General features: G+C 35.8%; 1 protein-coding gene and 1 long non-coding RNA gene across 6 annotated transcripts in view; one reads left to right on the forward strand and one right to left on the reverse strand.

The window, feature by feature from the left end:
• The window catches only part of LOC103098351 (uncharacterized), a 32,699-nt gene extending 9,873 nt beyond the window's left edge, over nt 1-22,826 (reverse strand). The window contains exons 1-2 of the long non-coding RNA XR_001623015.2: nt 17,944-22,826; nt 1,612-1,779 (exon numbers count right to left, since the gene is read on the reverse strand). This is a non-coding gene — a long non-coding RNA (uncharacterized LOC103098351). The remainder of the gene's footprint in view (nt 1-1,611; nt 1,780-17,943) is intronic.
• The window catches only part of DTHD1 (death domain containing 1), a 116,407-nt gene that overhangs the window by 45,730 nt on the left and 47,312 nt on the right, over nt 1-23,365 (forward strand). For all 5 annotated transcript variants that reach the window (XM_056802515.1, XM_056802517.1, XM_003341422.4 and 2 more), the window contains exons 2-3: nt 7,950-8,245; nt 10,841-11,486. In XM_056802515.1, the coding sequence (XP_056658493.1) occupies nt 7,969-8,245; nt 10,841-11,486 (923 nt within the window). In that variant the 5' untranslated portion in view covers nt 7,950-7,968. The remainder of the gene's footprint in view (nt 1-7,949; nt 8,246-10,840; nt 11,487-23,365) is intronic.

The following is a 23,365-nucleotide window of genomic DNA, read 5'->3' on the forward strand; positions in this document are numbered from 1 at the left end:
TAGTGAAACCAATGTGAAAGAGAGAAGTATAAAATATAGGTTGGACCCAAATGCAAAAGGAATTAAGTTCCAGGTCAAGGAGTTTTATTTAGTTCTAACCAGAATAGAGATCCACTAAAGATTTTTGAGAAAGGAAATGATGCTGTCAGACCTGTACATTAGGGAGTATTTTATCATCTGGGTGAGGAAGGCTGGGTAGGAGGATAGACTGGAGGCAAGGAAATCTATTAGCAAACTTACAGTAAATCTGGTGAGAGGTAGGTAGGGCCTGAATCAGGGCAGTGGCAATATGGAAATAGGGAAGAGCGGAGATGCAAAAACTATTATGTGGGCAGAAGAAACAGGAATTGGCAACTGATTAGACAAGCTCATGAGGGAATGGAAAGAACAAAGATGACTCCAAGTTTTCAAGCCTGGGAGGATGGTGGTGCTACCAACACAAAAAGGGAGCTTAAGATGTAGAAAAGGGTTTTTGAGGAAAGATTAATTCTATTTTTAGCACGTTAAGTTTGAAGTTTAAGCATGTCATCTCAACAGAAATCTCCAGCAAGCAGATAAAATTATAGAAATAAACTTAAAAGGATAGAGAGCTACGCATGAAGATCACAACTGAAGCTATATAAGTAAATGACATCAGGGAGAGATTGAAAAAAGATATCCACACTTTGGTGAAAGGAAGACAATGAACTTGTCAAAGAGAAAAAGAAAAAGTGGTCAGAAAAGTTGGAAGATAATCAGGAGAAGGAAGTGGCAGTGATATCTGATAGGGGAAAGTATTCAAGAAGAGCTTCATGCTGAAGGAAGAGAATAAAGACTGAGAAATGGGAACTGGATTTGGCAGTTAAAAATAATTCATTGGTGATTCTTTAGAGAGTAGTTTCAATCAATTAATAGGGTATTAAACATCCTAAAGAATTTTAATCAACATAAATAATTCCCTTAATGAGGAGGATAAAAGAGCTTAGACTATACCTCAGTTAGTAAATGACAGATTTGGCAGCCAAAATCAATATTGGTTGAGAATAAATTCAGAGGACAGAGATGTTGGAAAATTGGGAGAAAGTGGAGGCAGCAAGTATGGACATTACTTATAGATGACACATTCTAGAAAGTTTGCATTATCAAAGGAAGAGTTTTGTTTTTGTTAAAATTAGGGAGGTTTGAACACTATTATAGGCAGTGGGAGAGGAAGGAGGTCCTAGAGGATATTAGTGGGAATGGGATCCAAGGCATAAGTAAAGGGCATTGGACAAGGAAGGGGCCACTAGGGAGTGGGGTGTGATCTGGAGAAGTCTTGAGGTACAGAGGAGATGAGAGAGATGAACAAAGATGGTCTCAATCTTCTCAGTTAAATAAGAGGTGGTATCATCTGTTTACTGAGGGATCTGGATAGCAATGGAGCAAGGGGGTTTGAAGAGAGAAGGGAAGATTCAACCATTTTATTTTCACACTATAATGGATATGGTTCAGTGACTTCATAGAATACATTTAGCATTAGTAGAACTACCATTGTTTTTGCCAAAATAAAATCTATTTTAAAAGTATTCCCCGTGTTTATTAATAACAGTAATAAAATGCTCTGTTAAGACTTAAAATAAGTTTTCAGTTTACCTTCTGTGATTATCTCAGGTCTTAAAAGGCCTCTTCTTCTGGGTTAGTGACTTTAATTTAGAACAAGATGGAAGAGCTAGCAGATGCTAGTTTCAACAAGTTTGTTTGATGGGTTTGATTTTGCAACTCATACATTCTCAGGAAACCAGACAGATTACAAGCTCAGGCCTGAGGAAAGCAAATGTCATAGAGGTTAAGGACAACAGGTTTTTCTGGAGAAAGGATTATAATTCATGACTAAGAGGGAAAAATATTTATCAATACATACAAACATATATATGCATGTCTAATAGTTATATACATATATACACAAATGTGTAGATATAATACTCAAGTGACTTTCCAAATTACAGTGTGAATTTTTTTTTTCTAACTATTCAAGATGATTCATTAAAAGAGTCAAACTTGGATAGTAGACAGATAGTTGTTCTCAGAACCAGGATGACTTGGGTTCATGTTTAGTCTGACATCTGCTGGGTATGTGATCCTTGGGCATACCATTTGGGCTCTCTGTGGTCCAGGTAATTTTTTTTTTCCCATGGGTGGCTGAATGAGTTTTCAAGCAAATGAGAAGCAACAAAACCATTAAGACTTGTACTCTTGGTGTGTGAAAAGGTATTTCTACCTATGCAAAATCTTCAGTCATGGTGGGATATGGAGGAATGATAGTTAAGTTGTGGAAGGTTCATGTTCAACATTCATTAAGCTGCTCCTATATGACAACTATTAGAATCCTATGAGCAGGAGTGTGTTGGTAAATATTTAATAACCAGCTCTCAAGAAATGTGCACAGGACACCCTTTTCAGTGTGATCTACATTACTGACATTTTCTCCAACATTTTCTTAAGCGTCAATGATCAGGAAGCAATGTTGAATCCCAAATTTTTTACATTTATTCATTTTTGAGGTGCAAACCTCTCCTTAAATAACATCACTGTGTTTGTTCCCAAGTGTCTAAGACTAGAAATTTCAGAAAGTGCTCATGTGCTCTTGTAGATAGATTCATCATTAGGGTCTTCCTAAACCAATAAAGTCACCATCACTCTCCCTAATACAAATAATTAAATCATTAACATCTCTTTTCAAACTATATGCAATCTTTACCTTTAAAAATAAAGGTATCTACTTATGTGTATCAGTAAAAGAATGTGTATCAGAAAAGGGAAAAAAAAGATCTCAAAGTGTACCAGGTAATCCATAAATGGTGTAGGTAGAGGAAAGAAAGCAATTACTTCCCCATGTCCAAAATTGAATTTCTGAAAAACCTTCATTCTTGTTCTTTATTCTTGGCCAAGTGAGCAGTTCTAAAGTGGCCAGGGCCTTAATTGTTCTCCCTCTCAGCCTCCAGCCCTCCACTTCTGCACACATACCTTTACACCTACAGAAGCCATTTAGGTAATATTTATGCCTTTGGCTGTATTTGGTCCTTTGACTGGATTTTTCCTGTCTTCCAAAGATCTTCAAAGTAGCTACAAGAACCCTGGGGCTTTAGATGAGGTGAGAGAGAGAGATGGGGGTGGGGGGGGGGTGGAGAGAGGGAGTGGGAGGAGAGAGGACTGGAGATATCCCAAGTTGTCTTTGGAGAGCTTGAATTGCATTCCATGATTTCTGAAGGAGGCAAAGAAGTGAAAGGCTCCTGGAATGCACTCTGATTTTTTTTTTAATGTTACATCATTTGGGTGATGGAGTTTGGCTGGAGAATAGGGAAGACCTTGCTGCTTCCTTCTTTCCTCCATCTTCCTTTCTGAGACCCCATTTGGGGCATGCTCTTGAAAGGTTGAGTGGTGGTAGACTGCTCCTCCTTCTATTGCAGGAGGATGTTAATTATAGGTCATTAGCAATTCTTCCTATCCCAACCAAAGTTACTTTTCAGGTTTTTCTTCTTTAAGAAAGAAACCTCCCCCAATTAGAGAAAGTGTTAACCAGGAAGTTTGGAATCCCTGATCTTATTTTCCCTCTCTCTAGTTTACAATATAAACAAGAATTTTAAAAAATAACTGCTATCCCTGTTATAGTACATCTCACTAGGGGCCTTCTTTAGCGTGTAAAATAAGACCAACCAATTCTATTTCATAACAAATATAAAAAACAGAATGAGTAAAGAAAAACTAATTTTCAAAGTAATAGCTGACAATTACATAGCACTTAATGTTTACAAAATACTTTACAAGCATTATCTCATGGTGTTTCAAAACAACCCTTTGATGTAGGTGCTCATTATTATTCTATTTGGAATCTGAGAAAATAGAAAGTTAAGTAATTTGGCTTTCCAAACTAGCACCTGAAAGGATTCAAACTGAGGTCCCCCTTCTAAGGGCAGTGCTCTCCAGCTCCCTGAAGTATTTGCTCTTAAAAATCTATCAATGATTCTTATGTTCCTTTGAGGAACTGTGCACGAGATGCTATAATGGGAGATGGAGGAGCACAATTTCCAGACTGATCTACATGACATCCCTTCTGACGCAGTCAAACTGGTTTTCTCTCTGTTCTCACACACAGTGTGCCAGCTCACACTGGTGGTCTATCATGTCTCTCTCTTGCCTCATAGAACGAAACTCTCTTAACAGATATTATGGGGCTTATTCAAATGAATGTCGAGATCATATTTGAACTCAGTTCTTACTGATGCCAGGACCTGTGCTCTGTCCTTTGGGCACCCAGCTACCTATTTATGTCTTCTCCAGCCTAAACCTTGAGAATCTGTGTTCTTTGCTCCTGTTCACATGCCATGCTGACTGGGTCCACTCCAAACATCTGCTCTGTAACACCAACTAGACTCTTGTTGTAGTAAAGTAATACTTTTATGCATGGACTTCTCAGCCTTCCTCTCAGCTGATGATCTCAATTTATGATTTCCCTAGAAGAACTGAGGCCCCTTTTCCGCTTATTTCGTCACTTAGATGTGATGATCCACTATATACTCTTTCCATCTTATATGAAAATGTGTTTTTTTTCTTGTCAAAAGATAATTATTTTACTGTACTCTTGATCCTAATATCTCTAGGAGATTACCCTCATTTTCATCCCTCTCTCTCTAATCTTCATTTTTTCTCTATTGCTGCCTTTTCTGCTGCCTCTAAACATGACTCCCATATATACTCAATGAATTCCATCAGATTCCCATTACCTTTTTTTAGAATCCTATGCAATCTGGCTCTAACCAATCTTTCTAATATCAATGAATATTACTTTTCTTCCTTTCCTCATTCTTCTTCCAGCCTTCTATAGCGTCCCAGGTATATTCTCATCTTGAAAGTATTATTGTTGTATTGATATTGTAACCTAGGTGCTCATGTACCAGATTCACGGTCATATTATTTCTTGATGATTGTATTTCCAAATCTTCAGTCCAAAGGGCAAAAGAATTCCTGAGTAGGATATTAGTTGCCACAGGGTCCTACTTTCCATCTTGTCAGACCACCTTCTGGACCAGGTCACATGTTTGATTAACCTCCTCCTCTTTGATCATGTGGTTATCAATTGAGCCAATGTTAATTCCTATGCCATGTCACATGTTCATTAGCTACCTCCCACTCCCCATTCCTGGATTCTCCAATAAAAGATTGGAGACATATGCAGTTCGTTCTCTTTTTCCACCAACATCAGAGGAGCATGCACATTGGAGCCCATGTCTTTGTCTCTGAGCCTTTGTTCTTTTGTGTTCTCTCTCTCTCTCTCTCTCTCTCTCTCTCTCTCTCTCTTTTTCTGTCTCTGTCTCTCTGTCTCGGTCTCTCTTTCTGTCTCTGTCTCTGTCTCTGTCTCTGTCTCTGTTTCTGTCTCTGTCTTTGTCTCTCTCTCTCTCTCTCTCTCTCTCTCTCTCTTTTTCTGTCTCTGTCTCTCTGTCTCGGTCTCTCTTTCTGTCTCTGTCTCTGTCTCTGTTTCTGTCTCTGTCTTTGTCTCTCTCTCTCTCTCTCTCTCTCTTTTTCTGTCTCTGTCTCTCTGTCTCGGTCTCTCTTTCTGTCTCTGTCTCTGTCTCTGTTTCTGTCTCTGTCTTTGTCTCTCTCTCTCTCTCTCTCTCTCTCTCTCTCTCTCTCTCTCTCTCTCTCTCTCTCTCTCTCTCTCTCTCTCTCTCCCTTTCTCTCTCTCTCCAGTTCACCCATTTTCCCTTAGTTTTCAATTCTCCTTCTTGGGTGTCCACCCACAAGTATATTAATCTGCTGAAGTTGCAAGGCACACCTTCTTCTCTATGTTACCCTTTCTCACAGAGACCTCATCTCCTTTGTCTTTGTAATGTCCATACTTGGACTGACCTTCCTTTTTGCCTTAGTCTCTTCCTTTAAGAGAGAATTCAAGCACAGTTTTCTAGATGAAGCCTCTCCTGATCCCTGCTTACAACTCTGCATTCCGTTGAACTATTTTATAGATTTGTAAGGTATATATTATATTTTATATATTTTTTTATTTGTACTGATTTCCAACTTACATAAATAACCATATACATACAGGATCCCTGTCTCTGTCTCTATCTGTCTGACTTTCTCTTTCTCTCTCTATAGAGAGAGGAAAAAGAAAGTCATTTTAGAGGAAGCTACTTGTAACTAGTTAGAGGTGAGGGAGATCCTAGGAAAAACCTCTTGATTAGTTTAAGGCACGCTCACTAATTATTATGAATTTACTGGAGATCTTGGTCTAAAGGCAGGAATATTTTTCCCAGAGTACACCATTTACCCAGGGTATGATAACTCTGACCAATTAGATGGTCTACTGCTATTTCTGTGGGAAGGGATAAGCAGAAATCTTTTGGGTTGGACAAGTGAGTGAAGGAACTTCAGCAGTGCCTTGGGAAAGAGAGTTAACTCTGCAGCAACAGGACAAGTTGTACAAAGCCCATGATTTGAAGGGGAAGGAATTGCTGTCCAACCTTGCCACAACCTTTGTGTGCAAAGCAATTATACAGAAAGTGATGAGAAGCCATCCTTGTGACCTGAATATGAATAGTCTATGATTGGGGTGGAATGTAAGCTAGCTGAATATAATGCAAGACCAAACCCAGTGAGTTCTGCACTTCCATATTGTGCGTCTTGTCTCTACCCTCTCATTCTCTTTCTTGTTGTTGTTCAGTCTTGTCTGACTCTTCATAGCCCCATTTGGGGTTTTCTTGGCAAAGGTACTGGGGTTACATGCTTTGCTCAGGATTCTACATCTAGTGAGTGAGGCCAAATTTGAACTCAGGTCTTCCTGACTCTAGACTTGGTGCTCTTTTCATGTTGATACCTACCTTCCCTCTTTAGGGATAAATTAATGTTTAACTAATCTTTGTTCATTAAGATTCTGTTTACTTTCTGTCTTGCCACTTATTTTAAAATAAGTTAGTTTCTCTAAGATCATGTGGTGGTTATTACTTTATTTATTTGTATATATACATATATGTTTGGTGTTAAAATGCCATCAAAATAGTAATGAGAAAGATACATATTTTCTGGACTACTGGGAGCAATTCCCAGAAATGAGCCTCAGAGCTAGATGGAAAAAAGTGGTACTATTAATTCCTTCTCCAAAGTAGAGAAAGACCAAGTGAATCTGGATCAAGAGAAACCCAGGCAATTTGGGTCAATAGCAGTTAAGTAAGTGGTATACATACAGGCTGGTGTTGGCTCTTCCAATGACTTTTGCCTCCTTTTGTCCCTTTGTCTTTCCGTCTTAATTCACTATACTGTACTATCTAACTCACATTTCTCCATTTTGTTTATGAGGATATCCATAAGATTATAAATTCAGAGTTACAAGGGACCACAAAGGCCATGTAGTTCAATGCTCCATATTTACACCAACTCCCCCATTATACAGATACTTAAGGTCACACACCACCATTTTGAAAAATACATTTCCTTATGCTTTTTTGAAACTTTGGAATGTTTTTCTTCCATCCTCTCAAGTTTTTGTTTTGTTTTTATCATCAGTGGAATAAATTTAGCAATCACATTAGTGAGTTCTTAGTGTATCTTGGGATATAGTTCATCTGTACTTGGTGAACTGAACTTTTGAGGGAAGCCAGGTGGCTTCTTGTCCTCCCACTTAGTTTAGTTTCCAATTTGCTTATTTTTTTTATTCCCATAGTTCTCAGTCTGAAGATTATTATCTTTGGCAGAGAAAATAGAAACGGAGTTTAAATCTGTACTGTACACAATAGCACATGGTGTGTATGCATTTCTGCTCACTGATTTCCCAAAAGCCTCTCCTTTGGTCACCTAGTAACTTTACTTTGGTTAACAACAATATAAAGCTCAGCAAAGAATTAACTGTTATGCTATTTAAAGAGGACTCAATTAATGAACTTTGAATTCTAGGTTTGAGAAATAATAACTTGTGACAAGACTCAATCTATTTATTTATTTAGACTTGCAAATAACAAGGAAATGGATCCAACTGAAATGGATTTACCTGTGGGTAAACTAAGTCAACTACTAAAGCAGATTTGGTGGCAAAGTCAATTGATAAACCAGACCTTTTTGTGCAGTGACCTTCACGATAAGGATGGAGAAGGAGCCTGGGTCTCTACAATGATCTTGTTGTGTCAAGAACTTAATGGGGCTCTCTGCCAACATTTGGAACATGTAAGTGGAACACTACAAGTCACTTGTCAGCAACTGCACATACTTCTTGACAAACAGAAACTTTGCATTTGGAGAGAAGGCAAGTAAACATATATATATAATATATCTTGCTGTAATTGTAATTATTTCATATTTCATAAGCCATACATAATATGGTGGTCCTAATGCTTCCTTTTCAGTCATCATGGCATGGAATAACAAAGAGAAAAACTAGGATGCCCTCAAAAATGAGAGGTGAAATCAACTCTTTTGTATACTTCTATGACTTATTTTATGCCACTGAAGTATAACATTAAATAATCTATCCAATCTCCTCATCCAAATGTTAATCTTTATTTAATATAATTTTTAAACTATATCAAGTCAAATTTACCTCTTATAAAGTCTTATAGGAAACTCATATTTTTCCTTACAGTAGACTTAAATAGAGTGTCTTTGGAAATACAAATTGGCAATATTAGGTATGCTAAATTCACTAAGTTATCCATTTTCATCTTTTGATGAGGCTACTAAGAAAATCAGAGGAATGCTGTTTGCATAGCAAATGGTGATTTCAAGAAAGAATTTGATAAAGACAAAATATTCTCCTGTTCAGGTGGATTTGCATCTCATGGATTAACCATAATCAAAGACTATTGATTGATGTCAGCTTGAAAGGAGGTCTCCGGTGGTATCCCCCACACAGGTTATTATCAGTAAATCTCGCCTTTCCAACATTTGAACAGTGACTTGAATAAAGATCTAAAAGATTTTTTTCATGACACAAGGTTGAAAGGGACAATCAATATGTTAGATTTGCAAAGTAATATTAAAAATATCTCAGAATAAAAAACCAAAAGATTCTTTTCTCTTCCCTTATCCAGCCCTCACTCAAAGATAGTTAATAGCCCTAATTATATACAATTTTGCATTTGGGTTAAAGACTCAATAGCATCTCATATAAAAATATCTAGGTCTGTTTGTCGACCCTAACTTTGGAATGAATTGACAACATGACAAAGATACCAAAAACTAATATAATCAAGGAATTGGAATAAGGACTGCTCTTATGATTTTACTTCTATAGGGAAATCCTAGGTAAGGAAACCCTTGCTGTGTAGTTCAACACCTTCCCTCATCTTAGAGACATAGAATCCAGGGATATCTTGGAGAAGCCGAGCATCTTGAAAGCTAATTGTTAAATTTTTCAGCATGTTCATTTGTACCTTGAAAATAAGAAAATGGTAAATATGAGGGTTTGACTAATTTTTTTTATTGAATTCCAGACTTAAGAATTCATTAAGATTCTAGATTTAGAATGAATACTTGAATTCTAGATTTAAGAAAAGTGATGATGAAAATAGTAATAATACAGATTAAACTTAATAGTATGTTTTACATTTTTTTTGAGAGCCTTCTGTTAAAAATTTACCAGCACACCCCTGCATAGATTTTTTGGTTCAAGTACCTAGAACTTAAGTGACTTACCTGGAGTCACACAGTAAATATGTGTTACAGGTGGAATTTGAACCATTCCCCTTAAATATAATAATAAGATAGATCATTCATTCATTTAAGAAACATTTTTTTGTTCAAGATATATCTTGGACATTGCTGAGGATAAGAGATACTTTAAAATGATCATTATTTCCAAAATAGTATTGTAAAACACATTTAGATCATGCTTGGTAGTTTACCAAGCCTCCTCCCTCTCCCCACAGTTCTCCTCAGGTAACATAATGGAATGAGATAGGAAAGCTTTTATTAATCTCTCACTATGTGCCAAGCACTTTGCAACGAGCTTATATCATTATTATTGATATAAATATAAAACTTCGCTATACTCTGTTGGTTAAACCATGCAATTGTGTTCAATTCTGGATGCTCTACTTAATAAGGGACACTGACAAATGAAAAGCTATTGGGAGCAAGATAGACGATATACCTGGAAACCATAATAATAGTTACTATTTATATGAGTTTTTAAGGCATAAAAAACATTTTATATACATAACCTCATTTGAGCCGCATAATAAATTGTGAAGTAGCTACCACGAGCATTATTAATCCCATTTTATAATCAAGGAAGATGAAGCTCAGGAAAGTTGTCACTTTCCCATAAAATGTCTAGTTAAGTGTTGAAGGTAGATTTCAAAGTCTAGTTTTCCTGACTCGAAGGCCATATAGTTTTTTCACATTGCCTCTCCAGAAACAATGTCATAGAAAGAATGGTTGTGGGAACTTAGGGCTTTCATTTTGGAGAAAAGAAGGCTTCCAGGAAATCTGATAGCTGTCTTCAAATATTTGACAAGTTACCATGAAGAAGAGGGAGGAGGCCTGTTTTGTGTTGCTGCAGAAGGCAGAAACTGAGATTAAGGAATGAAAGGTAAAAGGAGGCAGATTTTGATTTAGAAGAAATGACTTTAGAGTAATTGGAGCTGTTCAATGATGAATATTCACTGTGCAGCAGCAGCAATTTCTTATATGGGATATAAGAGGTCCCATATTAATTTGTCTTTCTATACCAATGGATAATCAAACTGAGGATGTATTACTTGATTAAAGGATGTTGTAGACAGAATTTTTATTTTGTATAGCTCCTTCCTTCTCTAAGATATGATGATTCTATTGGATAAATATTTGTGGTATAGAAACAGTCTGATTATCATTTGTATTCATTGTATTTTTTAATTAGAAATTAATGCTCTCATAGACTGCCTTAAGAAAATAAATGAATATTTGAAGAGCACTGTTTTACATCTTCAGAAAACGGAAAAGGACATAGTTAACTTGCAAGCCATGAATCACGAATATATTTCACTACACACACAATCTACCATCCAAAATACCTTCAGTGGAACAAACATTTCTGAAAAAGGGAAAATGGATTATATTGAAACAGCTCATGATTTCAGTCAACCATTTCCTCAAATTTCTCCTCCAAGTAAAGGAGAAAGTCACAGTATGAGCCAAATCCAGACACAAGAAAACAAGGAACTGATGACTTCTGCATATGTGGAGGGAGAAAATATCACATTAATGAATGGAAATGTCATGAGGCAAGAAATGGAATTTAATGAGATGTCCTTGGAAAATATGGCAGAAAAGGATTGTAAACAAATAGAGGCTGCTGATGGAGAGAAAAATAATGTGAAAAGGGAAGAAATTAATGCTACAAGATCTAGTAAAGAATTTCCAAGAGAATTTCAAAGTAATATGGAGAGTATGAGTGAAGAGAAGAGAGTGTCTCCCATGAATGATATTGCTAATAGATATGGGGAAAATGTTCTTACAAATGATTCAGAGAATCTAACCCAAACAAATCATGTTCTGGAAAAAGCGTAAGTAAATATATTTTTCTTGGTGATATATTTTTATGGCTATAAAAAAGAATTTGTACATGAGATCAATTTCATTCTTCTATTGAATACAAAAAGTTTTTCAAACCATAATTAATTCCTCTAAACTTTCCAATAAAACCATAAAAGGAGAATACATACCCTAAGCAAATAAATACATATGCAGCAGACACTTATTAAGCACTTAGTATTTGTACTAATCTTGGAGAGATAACAAAGATAAAGGGATAGGGACTTTTTTACCTGGACAGTGTAGTTTACTGGAAAGCTGTAATTAGAATTATGACCTAAGTTTTTGCTTTAGGTCACTGAAATTCAGAGAGTACAAAATTTAGCACTTATACATCTTTAGCAGCAAAGAAAGAATTAAGCTTAGCTCACAGTTTGTATAAATAATTAAAATAGGAAGCTACTAGAGAGAAGGCATTGGGTAGTAACACCTACCTGCGTTATTACATCCGTCTGGATACCTCTGTTGATGAGTACAGTTTAACTCTCAGGTTGGGATTACTTTAAGGCAAGAGTTTTTTATCATTTTTTTTGCATCATAGATCCCTTTGGCATTCTAATAAAGCCTATGGACCCCTTCTTAGAATAAGGTTTTCAAATGCATAAACTAAGCTATATATAATCACAAAGAAAATGAATTACATTGAAATATAATGATAAAACATTAAAAAAATATTAATAGACCCAGGGAAGGACCTTTGTTAGGGTGATGAGCACATGTTGGGAGTAGAGGGTAAACTTGATCTTCTGTTCTTTTAGTGACAAGTTAACAATAGTAGCTTTTGCTTCTTGAGACCCTTCCTAGAAACTATTGGAGCTTAAAGAGGAAATAGATAGTCAAACTATTCTAATGGGAGACATCAACCTTCCTCTATAAGATCTAGATAAATCAAACCATAAAATAAATAAGAAAGAAGTAAAAGATGTGAATGAAATCTTAGAAAAATTAGAGTTAATAGATTTATGAAGAAAAGAGATCATAATGTGATAAAAATTATAATTAATAAGGATACATGGAGAGGCAAAATAAAAATTAATTGGAAATTAAATAATCATTCTCGAAAATGGTGGGTTAAGAACAAATCATAGAAACAATTATTGATTTCATTGAAGAGAATAACAAGGAAACAACATATCAAAATTTATGGAATACAGCAAAAGTAGTAATCAGGGAAGAATTTATATCCCTGAGTGCCCATATTAACAAAAAAGAGAGAGATTAATGAATTGAGCATGTAACCCGCCCCCCCCAAAAAAAAAACTAGAGAAAGAACAAATTAAAAACCCTCAGATGAAGAGTAAATTGGAAATCCTAAAAATCAAAGGATAAATTAATAAAATTGAAAGTAAAAGAACTATTGAACTAATAAGTGAGACTAGGAGCTGGTATTTTGAGACCCTTACTAGTGGTCTGATAGTTCGGATATATTACTGACCTACCTCATGAGAGGGTCTGCCCACCCTAACTTCTATCTGCCACAATGGAACCTACTATCTCAAAAACTCTGTTGGAAATGAGAATTAATATCACTATGAACTGGTCCTAGATTTTCTAATTTCTGAGCCATTCACTTTTATTTTTAAAATATCTAGGTACAACTCCTTACTTTGCTTATTTAACTTGTCAAACAATGGAATTTCAGGTCTGTTTTTGGTCTCTTCACCCATTAATTAATGAATTAATTTATTTAGTTAACGCCCATTTAGCAATACTTTACTAAGAGTAAAGAACCACTCGAGATGTTGGGGAGTAGTACAAAAATATAAACTATGCTATCTACCTCTATGGACTTTCTTGTCTATTAGATACTATGGTAAGCAGAGAAGTGGTAAAGTTATTGTGGAGTTACAAAACCACGGACTCATTTGCTATTATTCCAATTCTAGAAGAAAAGGGAGGGGGTAGAAAATTAGAATCAAAGAGAGACCTTTTAGGTGAGAAAGTGGTAGAAGGGAAGGATAAAGACTGGAATAAAGGGTAAGTAATATAAGAAAAATTAATAAACAAGGAGAAACCAGACCAAAAAGCAAACTAGGACAAACTAATGATTTATTCCATTAACAGTGAGAATTAGGGGGCAGGTGAATGTCAATCACCTAGTACTTGGCCCTTTAATGTAACTTCATAGGTTTTATGCCCTGGATTATCTGTCAATCCTTATGTATCACTCATGTCTCATATTCCAGTTACCAATCCCTTCCTATCCCTTCTAGGTTCAGGTATTTTTTCTTTCGCTCATCTCAATATCATGGCTAATTGGATTAGTACTTTAATTAGCTAAGTAAAGGCATGGCAAAATGAGGAAATCATTAGCCACTTGTATGGACATTTCAAACTCTTCCCAATTCTAACCAGAAGCTAAATTCTGCTCCTCAGGCTAGTTTGTTTTTATTCTCTTCAATATCTCTAAATGGAAGGGGAAAGAGATGGATGACCTGCTAAATCATTTACTTTACAAATTCCCACTACCTCTTATGTAGAAGATATAGGGAGGAGAAGCATAAAGTGCCTCACACTAGTAAATTGACAGATTGTGGCAACTTGAAAGTTCCTTTGGATCTTTCTGGGCAGAGCAGAGGCTACTCACCAATACCAGCTGTTTTCTTTTCCTCCATAAGCTACTCTGGGTTTCCTATCTCTCTAAGGTTGGATCAGGATACAAGGTTATACCTGAGAATCTTTGAAAGCTATTGGGGTGGGAAGTTACTTAGTAGTACTATAGGCTGAGGAAAAGAGAATTACTTTCCCCTTTACTTCTATATTTCTGAAGCTCTATCCTCTACTTTTAAGTTCCATGTTCCCAAATACTGTGTCTGACATATCTCCATTCCAACTAATCTGACCCACCTTGTGAATCAAATCATTTGGAAATGGTTTCTGTCTTAGTAGCTCTACAGAAAGAGTAGAATATATAGATTTGGAACTGGAAGAGACTCTGAAGATCATTTCATCCATTTATGTCATTTTACAGATGAAGAAATTGACAAAAAGTCATTTAGTAGACAAAAAAATTACTAATTTGCTTAAAGGACCAATTCCTTACACATCAATGAGCCCTGGTTATTTAAATATTATATTTTGTTATTTAATTATTATTCCAGTTTAGCATAGTGGAAAGAGATTTGAAGTCAAATAAAATAGTCATCAACCATTTTTTAAGTACTTACTATACCAGGTCTCTTTCAGATGCTAATCTATTATTCTATTCAACCAAATTCTCATATAAGGGCTAGAATTTGAATTGCATTTGCCCTTAAAATGAGTTTTTATTTTTTATTTTAAGTACTTAGAATATGTAATGTAATAGCTCCTCATAAAATTTCTTGATTTGCAGCTGAGCATTTTCCATTGAACATGAGTTTCAAGCATAAAGGCCTGGTGTGGAAGAAAGAAAGCTTTGACTTTTTATTCTCACTCCCAACCCTGCAACCAAATAAAGATCATCTATAGGAGACCAACTCAGTACAGCTGTTTAGAATCACACTAACAGTTGTGGTTCTGTGGGGTTTATGAGTGATAAAAGGCTTGTGACCTTTATTAAAAACAGTACAGAATACTGGAATTAAATAGAACATTCCTCAAAATGATAAATAGCATATGTCTAAAACCATCAGCAAACATTATCTGCAATGGGGGATAAACTAGAAGCCTTCCCAGTAAGAGCAAGGATGAAGAAAGGATACCCATTATCGCCACTACTATTCAGTATTGTATTAGAATAAGAAAGGGAGAAATTGAAGGAATTAGGATAGGCAATGAGAAAATGAAACTATCACTCTTTGCAGATAATATGGTGGCATACTTAGAGAATCAACCAAAAAAACTTATTGAAATAATGAACAACTTTATCAGAGTTGCAGGTCATAAAATAAACCTACATAAATCATCATTTCTTTATATTACCAAAAAAGTGAAACAGCAAATGATGTAACAAAATTTAAATATAACATTTAAAATAACAATATAAAATTTCTGAAAGTCCACTTGCCAAGATAAACCCAGGAACTACATGATCACAGGCCCAGTACTGTATTCACTAAGTCACCTAACTGTCCTAGTCTTTAACCAAACAACTTCAGATAATGTTCTCTCATCCATTATCTTTGTCTATATAAGTCTTCCATTGGACGATCTGGTGAGAAGAGGAAAAGAAGGTCAATTTTCAGATTTGCCATTTATCCCATCATGATGCAGTTGGAGCCTCCTCCAAGAAGATGGGGAAAGGGCTACATATTTTCTTGGAGTCCCTTACTGAACTCACTCTACTCCCACTAGCTCATCCAAAGGACACAGGCTTGGGGGGTGTTTAGGGGATGCATCCTATAACCTAATCGACCACGAATCCTACAAGACTTTACATGTCCTAAGGAATGAAGCTCAGCTGTGTGATTAGCAGGAAATCTTTAGAGATGAGGATCTTGTACAATGTAAATGGCTTTTTATTCATGCCAGTGCTTTTATACTCTTGCATTACCAAAGCCTAAAGCCAAAGATGGAGAGATAGAAATAAGGGAAATGAAAGGTGATGCTGCCTGAAGTACCATTTCTTCAGATGGACTCAGAAAATTAGTTTTGGTATTCTGGCTTCTTTCTTTTCCTTCCTTCCTTCCTTCCTTCCTTCCTTCCTTCCTTCCTTCCTTCCTTCCTCTTTCTTTCTTTCTTTCTTTCTTTCTTTCTTTCTTTCTTTCTTTCTTTCTTTCTTTCTTTCTTTCTTTCTTTCTTTCTTTCTTTCTTTCTTTCTTTCTTTCTTTCTTTCTTTCTTTCTTTCTTTCTTTCTTTCTTTCTTTCTTTCTTTCTTTCTCCCTCCATCTCTCTTTCTTTTTTTTCCTCCTGTCTCTGTCTGTCTCTCTTCACACACACATACACATTGAGAGGAGGTGTGTAGTGCAGATGTATTTGGTTTGTTGAATTGTTAGTTTGAGGAAACTCACCTTCAAATGAAAATCCTCTAATGAATAAGAAATACCCGAAATCAGAAGAGAAGCTGGACATTTAGACTTGGTGATAGTTGCAGCAATGAGAGTACAAGGTCAAGTCAAGGAGATGATAAGTCTTTCTAGATTCATCTTTTCTTTCTTTTTTTTCCTAAAGGCTTACCATTCGTCTTAGAATCAACACCATGTATTGGTTCTAAGGCAGAAGAGTGGTAAATGTGGAAAGTAAACTATATCCCCCATTTTTCCAATTCCCCATCTTTCCCAATAAATGTAACATAAGGGCTAGGCAATGGGGGTTAAGTGACTTGCACAGGATCACACAACTAGGAAGTATCTGAGGTCAAATTTGAACCCAGGATCTCCTATCTCTGGGCCTGGCTCTCAATCCAATGAGCCACCCAGCTGCCCCCTAGCTCCATCTTTTCTTAAACAATATAGTTCCATGTATGTTAGCCACAAAGACCTTTTCTATTTCTTTCTTTAAAACAACAAACAAACAAAACCCTTTACCTTTCTTCTTAGAACCAGCAACCCAAAACAAAGGTTTTTTTCTGAACACGACTATAAAATTGTGGAACTGGGGGTAGCAATGATTGGGATGAATTTAGGGGACTATTAACATAGATTAAAAAGTTGGTGTTAAGCCAAGGATAAAGTGAGGATTCAATTAAGGTCAAATGATTTACCCCTTATACAAAGTAGCAGATGGAGGCAGGCTAGTGAGAAGTGGACAGGGGGAGCCCCAAGTAATTGATAGTAATGAAAGCAGTGTTTTCTGACGTGATTGGGCAAGGAAACAAGAAACCTCAATATCCTCTCCTGGGTTCATTCTCTTAAAGGTGCTCTTCTCTCCCCTTCCAGACATAGAAATACAGTCAGGCAGAAAGATGACTGAGAGGAAGGTATTTAGGCTGTAACCACTTGATCTCTGGCCAAACAGCCATTGTCATCTTGTGTGAGGTGAGGATGAGGTATGAGGAGGGGCTGAGAATGTTAACCAGAGTGCTTAAAAGACAGCAGAAGTTTCCAGAGATTGCCCTTATTTGGAACTGTATGGAGCAGGGGAGCTCATCTTTATTTACTTGGGTCCTGGAAATAGTACTACAGAATAACAAAGTGTAAGGAGGGGTCCTGATGCCATGGAGGTAAAATGTATTTCTGTGAGTGGCAGAGGCAAATTTAGAGTTTAGGGGTGGGGTGGGGAAGGAAGGAAAGTGAAAAAAAATGCTTTGTATTTAAGTGAAAGGGAAACAAAATGATTTCATGAAGATAAATCATTCTACCAGAGCACCCCAGGAAACCACCGAGAACCCCAGCTTAGCAGCAGAAACAACCACTTCATCTCCTATAGCTCCACATTTTGCCTGTGACTTCATGATAGAGTAGTCTTTGCCTAATCTAGAATCTAATAGGATCACAATTTAGTCTCTAGTTTTCTTTCCTCAGTGACATTTAGAATTGGGGATTATACAGGTTTTCAAATAAAACAAACCTTTATTTTGTCTTTTGTAGAGAGGTAAATATATTGATCACAGAGCTGGATCCCTCTAGTTCAGTATTAGAACAGTCCATGGTCTTATTCTATTGACCAGAGCAATCTGGTTCCTACATCATCTTATCCATCTTCAGGAAAACCCAAGAAATGGAAACCAGGAATTCTGGAATTTAAACCAAGAAAAAAAACCAATTTTATGAGAAATATCATAACTCATACAACACAATTCACACAAAGAAATTTTTTCATATCAGGCTGGAAAACCAATCTATCTTGGTCTAGTTCTGCTAGTGTCCAAGTTAACATATTTCGGTCATGAGTTTAAAAAGAAAAAAGGAAAGAGTAGGGAAATGAAAAAGGAGGAATATAATTTTGTCTAAATTTGGGATCTTTGACTTTTATCCTCATTTTCAAATTATCATTAGAAATTTTTCTTTCAAAGAGAAAGGGGATGGTTTTTAAATTTCTAAGGAAAATAATATATATTAATCATGTTAAACTTGAACTCCTATAAGATAAAAATATAGTTTACTTTTTAATTATATTATATGGAGCATATTTATTTTAATTGCCCTAACTCAGAATCATAGAATTTGAGAATTAGAAGGGACCACACTAATCATTTAATCCAAGGATTTACAGCTCAAGGGTCAAATCTGCTTTGTTTATTTTTACATAGGCCTATGAACTAAGAATGACCTTTATATTTAAAATTACAACAAATATTTATTTTTAAATATTTTTAAAAGCATTCAGCTCTGGATTGGATAAAAATAAGCAGCTGGCCAAATTTGGCCTTCTGTCATAGTTTACTTACTCTTGATTTAACCTGGCAAATTTTTTTTTGTTTATTGTTATCTATTATGGTAGGTATCATGCCCCCCTTTTTGTCACCTGTAAATCTGATAAGCATGTTATGTCTTATCCAAGTCATTGATAAAAATGTTAAACAAGACAGGGAGAAGCACGGATATTTGAGGCTTTCAACTGGAGATCTCCTGCCACGTTGAACCATTAACAACTTCTCTTTGAATCTGGCTATCCAATTAGGTCTAAATCCATCTGTTTTTGCATTATCCTCTAATATTTTCCATTCTATCTTCTCCACAAGAACAGTTTGCTATACTTTATCAAACGATTTGCTAAAATCTAGATAAACTATATAACATTCCTATCCTCTACTAATTTAGCAATCTTGTTGAAAATTGAAATGAATTTACTGGCATGACCCATTCTTGAAGAAGTCATCCTGATTATTTTTAATCACTGATTCCCTTTCTAGGTACTGTATTTGGCAATTATCTCTTCAATTATTTGTTTTATAAGTTTCCCAGAAATCAAAGTAAAGCTCATGGCTTGTGTTTTACTTCACAGATTCTGTTCTCTTCCATTTTGTGAAGATTGTGACATTTGCCCTTCAATCTTACAATGCCCTTTCTGTTTTTCATGATTTTTCAGATATGGACAATGGCTCAGTAATCATGTAGGCATGCTTTCTTAGGATTCATCCATGTAGTTCATGGGGGCAGGCAACTTAAATCATTTAAGGGCAGCTAGTTAATCTCTCACTATTTCTTTGAACAAAAACTCCTTACTATTCATTTTCTTTTTGTCATTTCAAATGTAAAGGTTATTCCCCTTGGCAGGGAAAACAAACAAAAAGGAAGGCCTTCTCTATGGTGTCAGTTTTCATGGTAGCAAATAAGTTCTATCTTGTTGATCATCCTTTTTCTCTCAATAGAGCAAAGAAAAAGAAAAGAACAAAAACAAATTATGCCATTTTTGTGGTCCCTAACTTCCTTTCCTAACCTCACTTAATTCTGAACTTTAGTCTTACAAACATTTTTATAGGATGTTGACACTCTTATACTGCCTGGTCTTGCTTCTGTTTTATACACTTCTTTTAGAATTATGTTTGTTGATGAATTTCCCATGTATCTATATTGGCCTCTTCATATATATCCCATAGTTTTTCAAAGGATTTTTTTTCCCTTTGAATCTTCAGAACTTCATTTGAATATTTTCCATCTCTTTGGGACTGATATCACCTGAAGAATTTTGTAATCCATCGAATCCCATCTATCTTTCCTCTGATTCCTTGGAAATCATCTTTCTCAAAATATTGGCTAGATGATAAATTTTGACCATACTTCTTCTCCTCTATCGCAGACTCTAAGATGAAGTGGTGACTTCCAAGGTTCCCATTATTTTCTTTCCAGAAATTAGTTCTTCTCTTTTAATAGATAGAATTCTGTTCTATGGCCTAGACTAGGAATCAAGCAGGAAAAATCCTAAAGAATGAAATATACCTTGATTTTAATGTGGAGACCTTGTTTAATCCTATAGGAGTTTAGTGAAGGGAGGTTTCTTTCCTCCTGCAGTAGGATGTAAAAGAAATTAAGGTTGATTTATATTGATTATCTGCTGGAATGAGTATTGAATGTTAAAATAGTCAAACTGCATAATTCTCCTCTCAAAAGACATCTTTGTTTTTGTCTTTGCATGTACCTGGAATACATGACCACCTAATCTTCACCTCTTGAAATCCTTAGCTTTTTTTCAAGGCTCAACTCAAGGACCACCACTCCCACTGCTTGTGGATGCTTTTTCTAGAATCTCTAGTTGTTTGAACTCTCTTCTTAATTGAAACAATCTGATCCTTTTGGTGAAGTTATATGAAGAAGATTATTTGGTTAGGTTTTGATTACAGAAAAGTTACCTGCTTGTACCTACTTTAAAAAAAAACATGGTTATGAAAGAATTATTTTTAGCATGACAAAGTACTAATATCAAATATAACAATATCTACAATGAAAAAGTCACTAGAACATTTTCTAATAAATGCAGACATAAATGAAAGATGCCTCTTTCCCTATCATTATTTGAAAGCAATTCTGGAAATGTCAGTGATGGCAAGTAAGAAAATTAAAGGCATAAATATAGACAAAGAGAAAAAATGGTTCTCTATTGGAAGATGATATTGTGACTCACCTTCATAACTCAGGAGAATCAACAAAGATGATTAATAGCTTTAGTAAAGTAGTCAGGTATTTCCAGAATCATCAGAATTCATCATTGTATTAGTCAAACAAAAGATGAAATGGAGATAAAGCAATAGAAAAATAATCCCATTCAAAATAACTATAAAATGCATGAATTATAAAAGAGTCAATTTACCAAGGGACACACTCAAGATTTAGGCTCATCTCTAAGGAGAAGATTTATAAAATATAGTTTGTATTCATAGGAAATCTGTTTTTGTTAGTGTATTTATGAAATGATTTATCCTTGGGTTAGTCAGATCAGGAAAGATCAGCCTGTGGAAAATAGGAGAAGTGGTTCCTTGAGGAACCAGGGGATTTTATTTGGGTAGAGTTAGAATCCCTTAGAGTTAGAAATCCTTTTATATCCTTATGTTCTCAATAAATAGTTTATTTTTGTATAAGAGTCACCTTAGCTTACTTGCACCTGGCCTTGAAGAGCAGTTCACTTATAAGCTTCACTTCACTTCACGTATATAAAGTAGATACTTTGTAAGCACAGCAAGCAGAGTATATAATTAGTTTGTATACATAATCAATTCATTGAGTGTATTATTTTTAAAGTTTTGCTACCTTCTCAAGAGACATCTAGAGATGCCACGTCCCCTAGGAAAACCTTCCCATTTCCTGGATGAGACTGTAACAGCCATATATGGCATGTCTTTATATGTCTCATCCACTACATTTTTATAAATGTGGAGGTGGGGATTATAATAGTGCTATAGCTCTTCACTTCAGCTACTAAATGGACCCTTACCTCTTTTTATAAAAAACTCAAAGGTAAGGTACTTTTACAAAGGTGTTTTCTCCAGTCTAATCATATGTGGAGGTACAAATAAAGACAATGTAACAGTATATATAGCTAATTGTCAAAACACAGTAACTTAAAGTGACATAGTGTAACAGAAATTAAGAAAATAAAATATTAAAACAAGCAATCAGTAAATACAATATATGTGACAGGATATAGGCACTGAATTTGAGTCCTTTTTGCCAATTCCGATACAGAGACTTCCATAAAACAATGGAATCTAAAAAGGCTTAAAAATTTCACCTCCAGGCTCTTTAAAGTTCCTTCCCCTCCCCAGTATCATCATGCATCTAGATTCCTTTGGTCACACCTCTGGGATCTCCCAGAGTGAGGGAGAATTCTACACTGAGCATAGTGTGGAGGAATCCCATATTGGATGTGTTGTAGAGAGTGGATAGGCCAGAATGGCCCCTGAATCACAGTTTTATTCAAGTTAATCACAAGGTAAGAGAAGATACCCTAAAACTGGGAGCTGTTTGAGACAGGTAATGCACTGTTCTTTCATAGAGTGGGCCATGCTTGCAATTCTACTTCCTCTTTGTAGTTTTGGAAGAGTAACCTTCTTCCTTCCCCTCCCCCATAGGAAAAAATGCCAGGGAGTCACTTGCTTCCCCTGCTATGTGAACAGGGAGTTCCTCAGGTAAAAGCCCTTTAGGAGGCTAATTATTGCCTAAGGAAAACACACTTGGGGTTCTAAGGCAAGCAGGGAACAAGCACTCAGGTGTTGGCAATGTAAGAGAAAGAGGGATTTATACTTATCCAGTTTCCTGGAGAACAGCTCCAAGGACTCCCAGCTTGTGTGTTCTAAAAGACAAAACAATCAGCAGCAGGAGCTCAGCTGGGACCACCCAGGCAGTTAGTAGCAAGAGAAGGATCAACAACAACAGCAGGAGAAATGTGGTTTCTTTTCAAACTAATCTACTTAGAGAGAATTAAGAGTTCTAAACCTCACTTCTGTGTTTGTCATAAATGTAGGATTTAAATTAATGTCTAATACTTCAAGTATTATATTTTACAAAGTTTATTATCTAACAAAATAGAATCATGTGACTAAGCTTTTCTACCTGTTCAAAAACCTCACATCCACAGCTGCCACCACAGGAAGAGAAGAAAGTGAGAGGTGGAACTCCAGAGAATTTATATCCTGTCTATGTCAGCACATAATGACAGGAAGAGAGTGAGGTGCTGGGAATTGTAGGTTTTTTTTAGGGTAACAGATTCTAATTACACATATATCAACATATAAGATCCTGTCAACCAGTGTCCCAACCCCTCCTCATCTTCCCTACATCACAGAGGATATCATCATGGAGGCCAACATGCTCATATAAATTAAGTCTTTTATATTTTGTCTTTCTGTTCACTTTCTAGAGGTAACATTCTCAGTTTATTCTTCTAGTATTAGTTCTGTGAATATATATAATATTTTCTTGGTTTTATTCATTTCACCTTTCATTATCTCATATAATTCTTTCAAGATTTTTAGAAAATCAGTTGGTTTGTCATTTTTTATGGTGCAGTCATATTTCATCACAATCATATACCACAGTTTGTTTAGCTATTCCAT

Source organism: Monodelphis domestica, chromosome 6 (assembly GCF_027887165.1).
Source record: "Monodelphis domestica isolate mMonDom1 chromosome 6, mMonDom1.pri, whole genome shotgun sequence".
NCBI lineage: Eukaryota > Metazoa > Chordata > Mammalia > Didelphimorphia > Didelphidae > Monodelphis > Monodelphis domestica.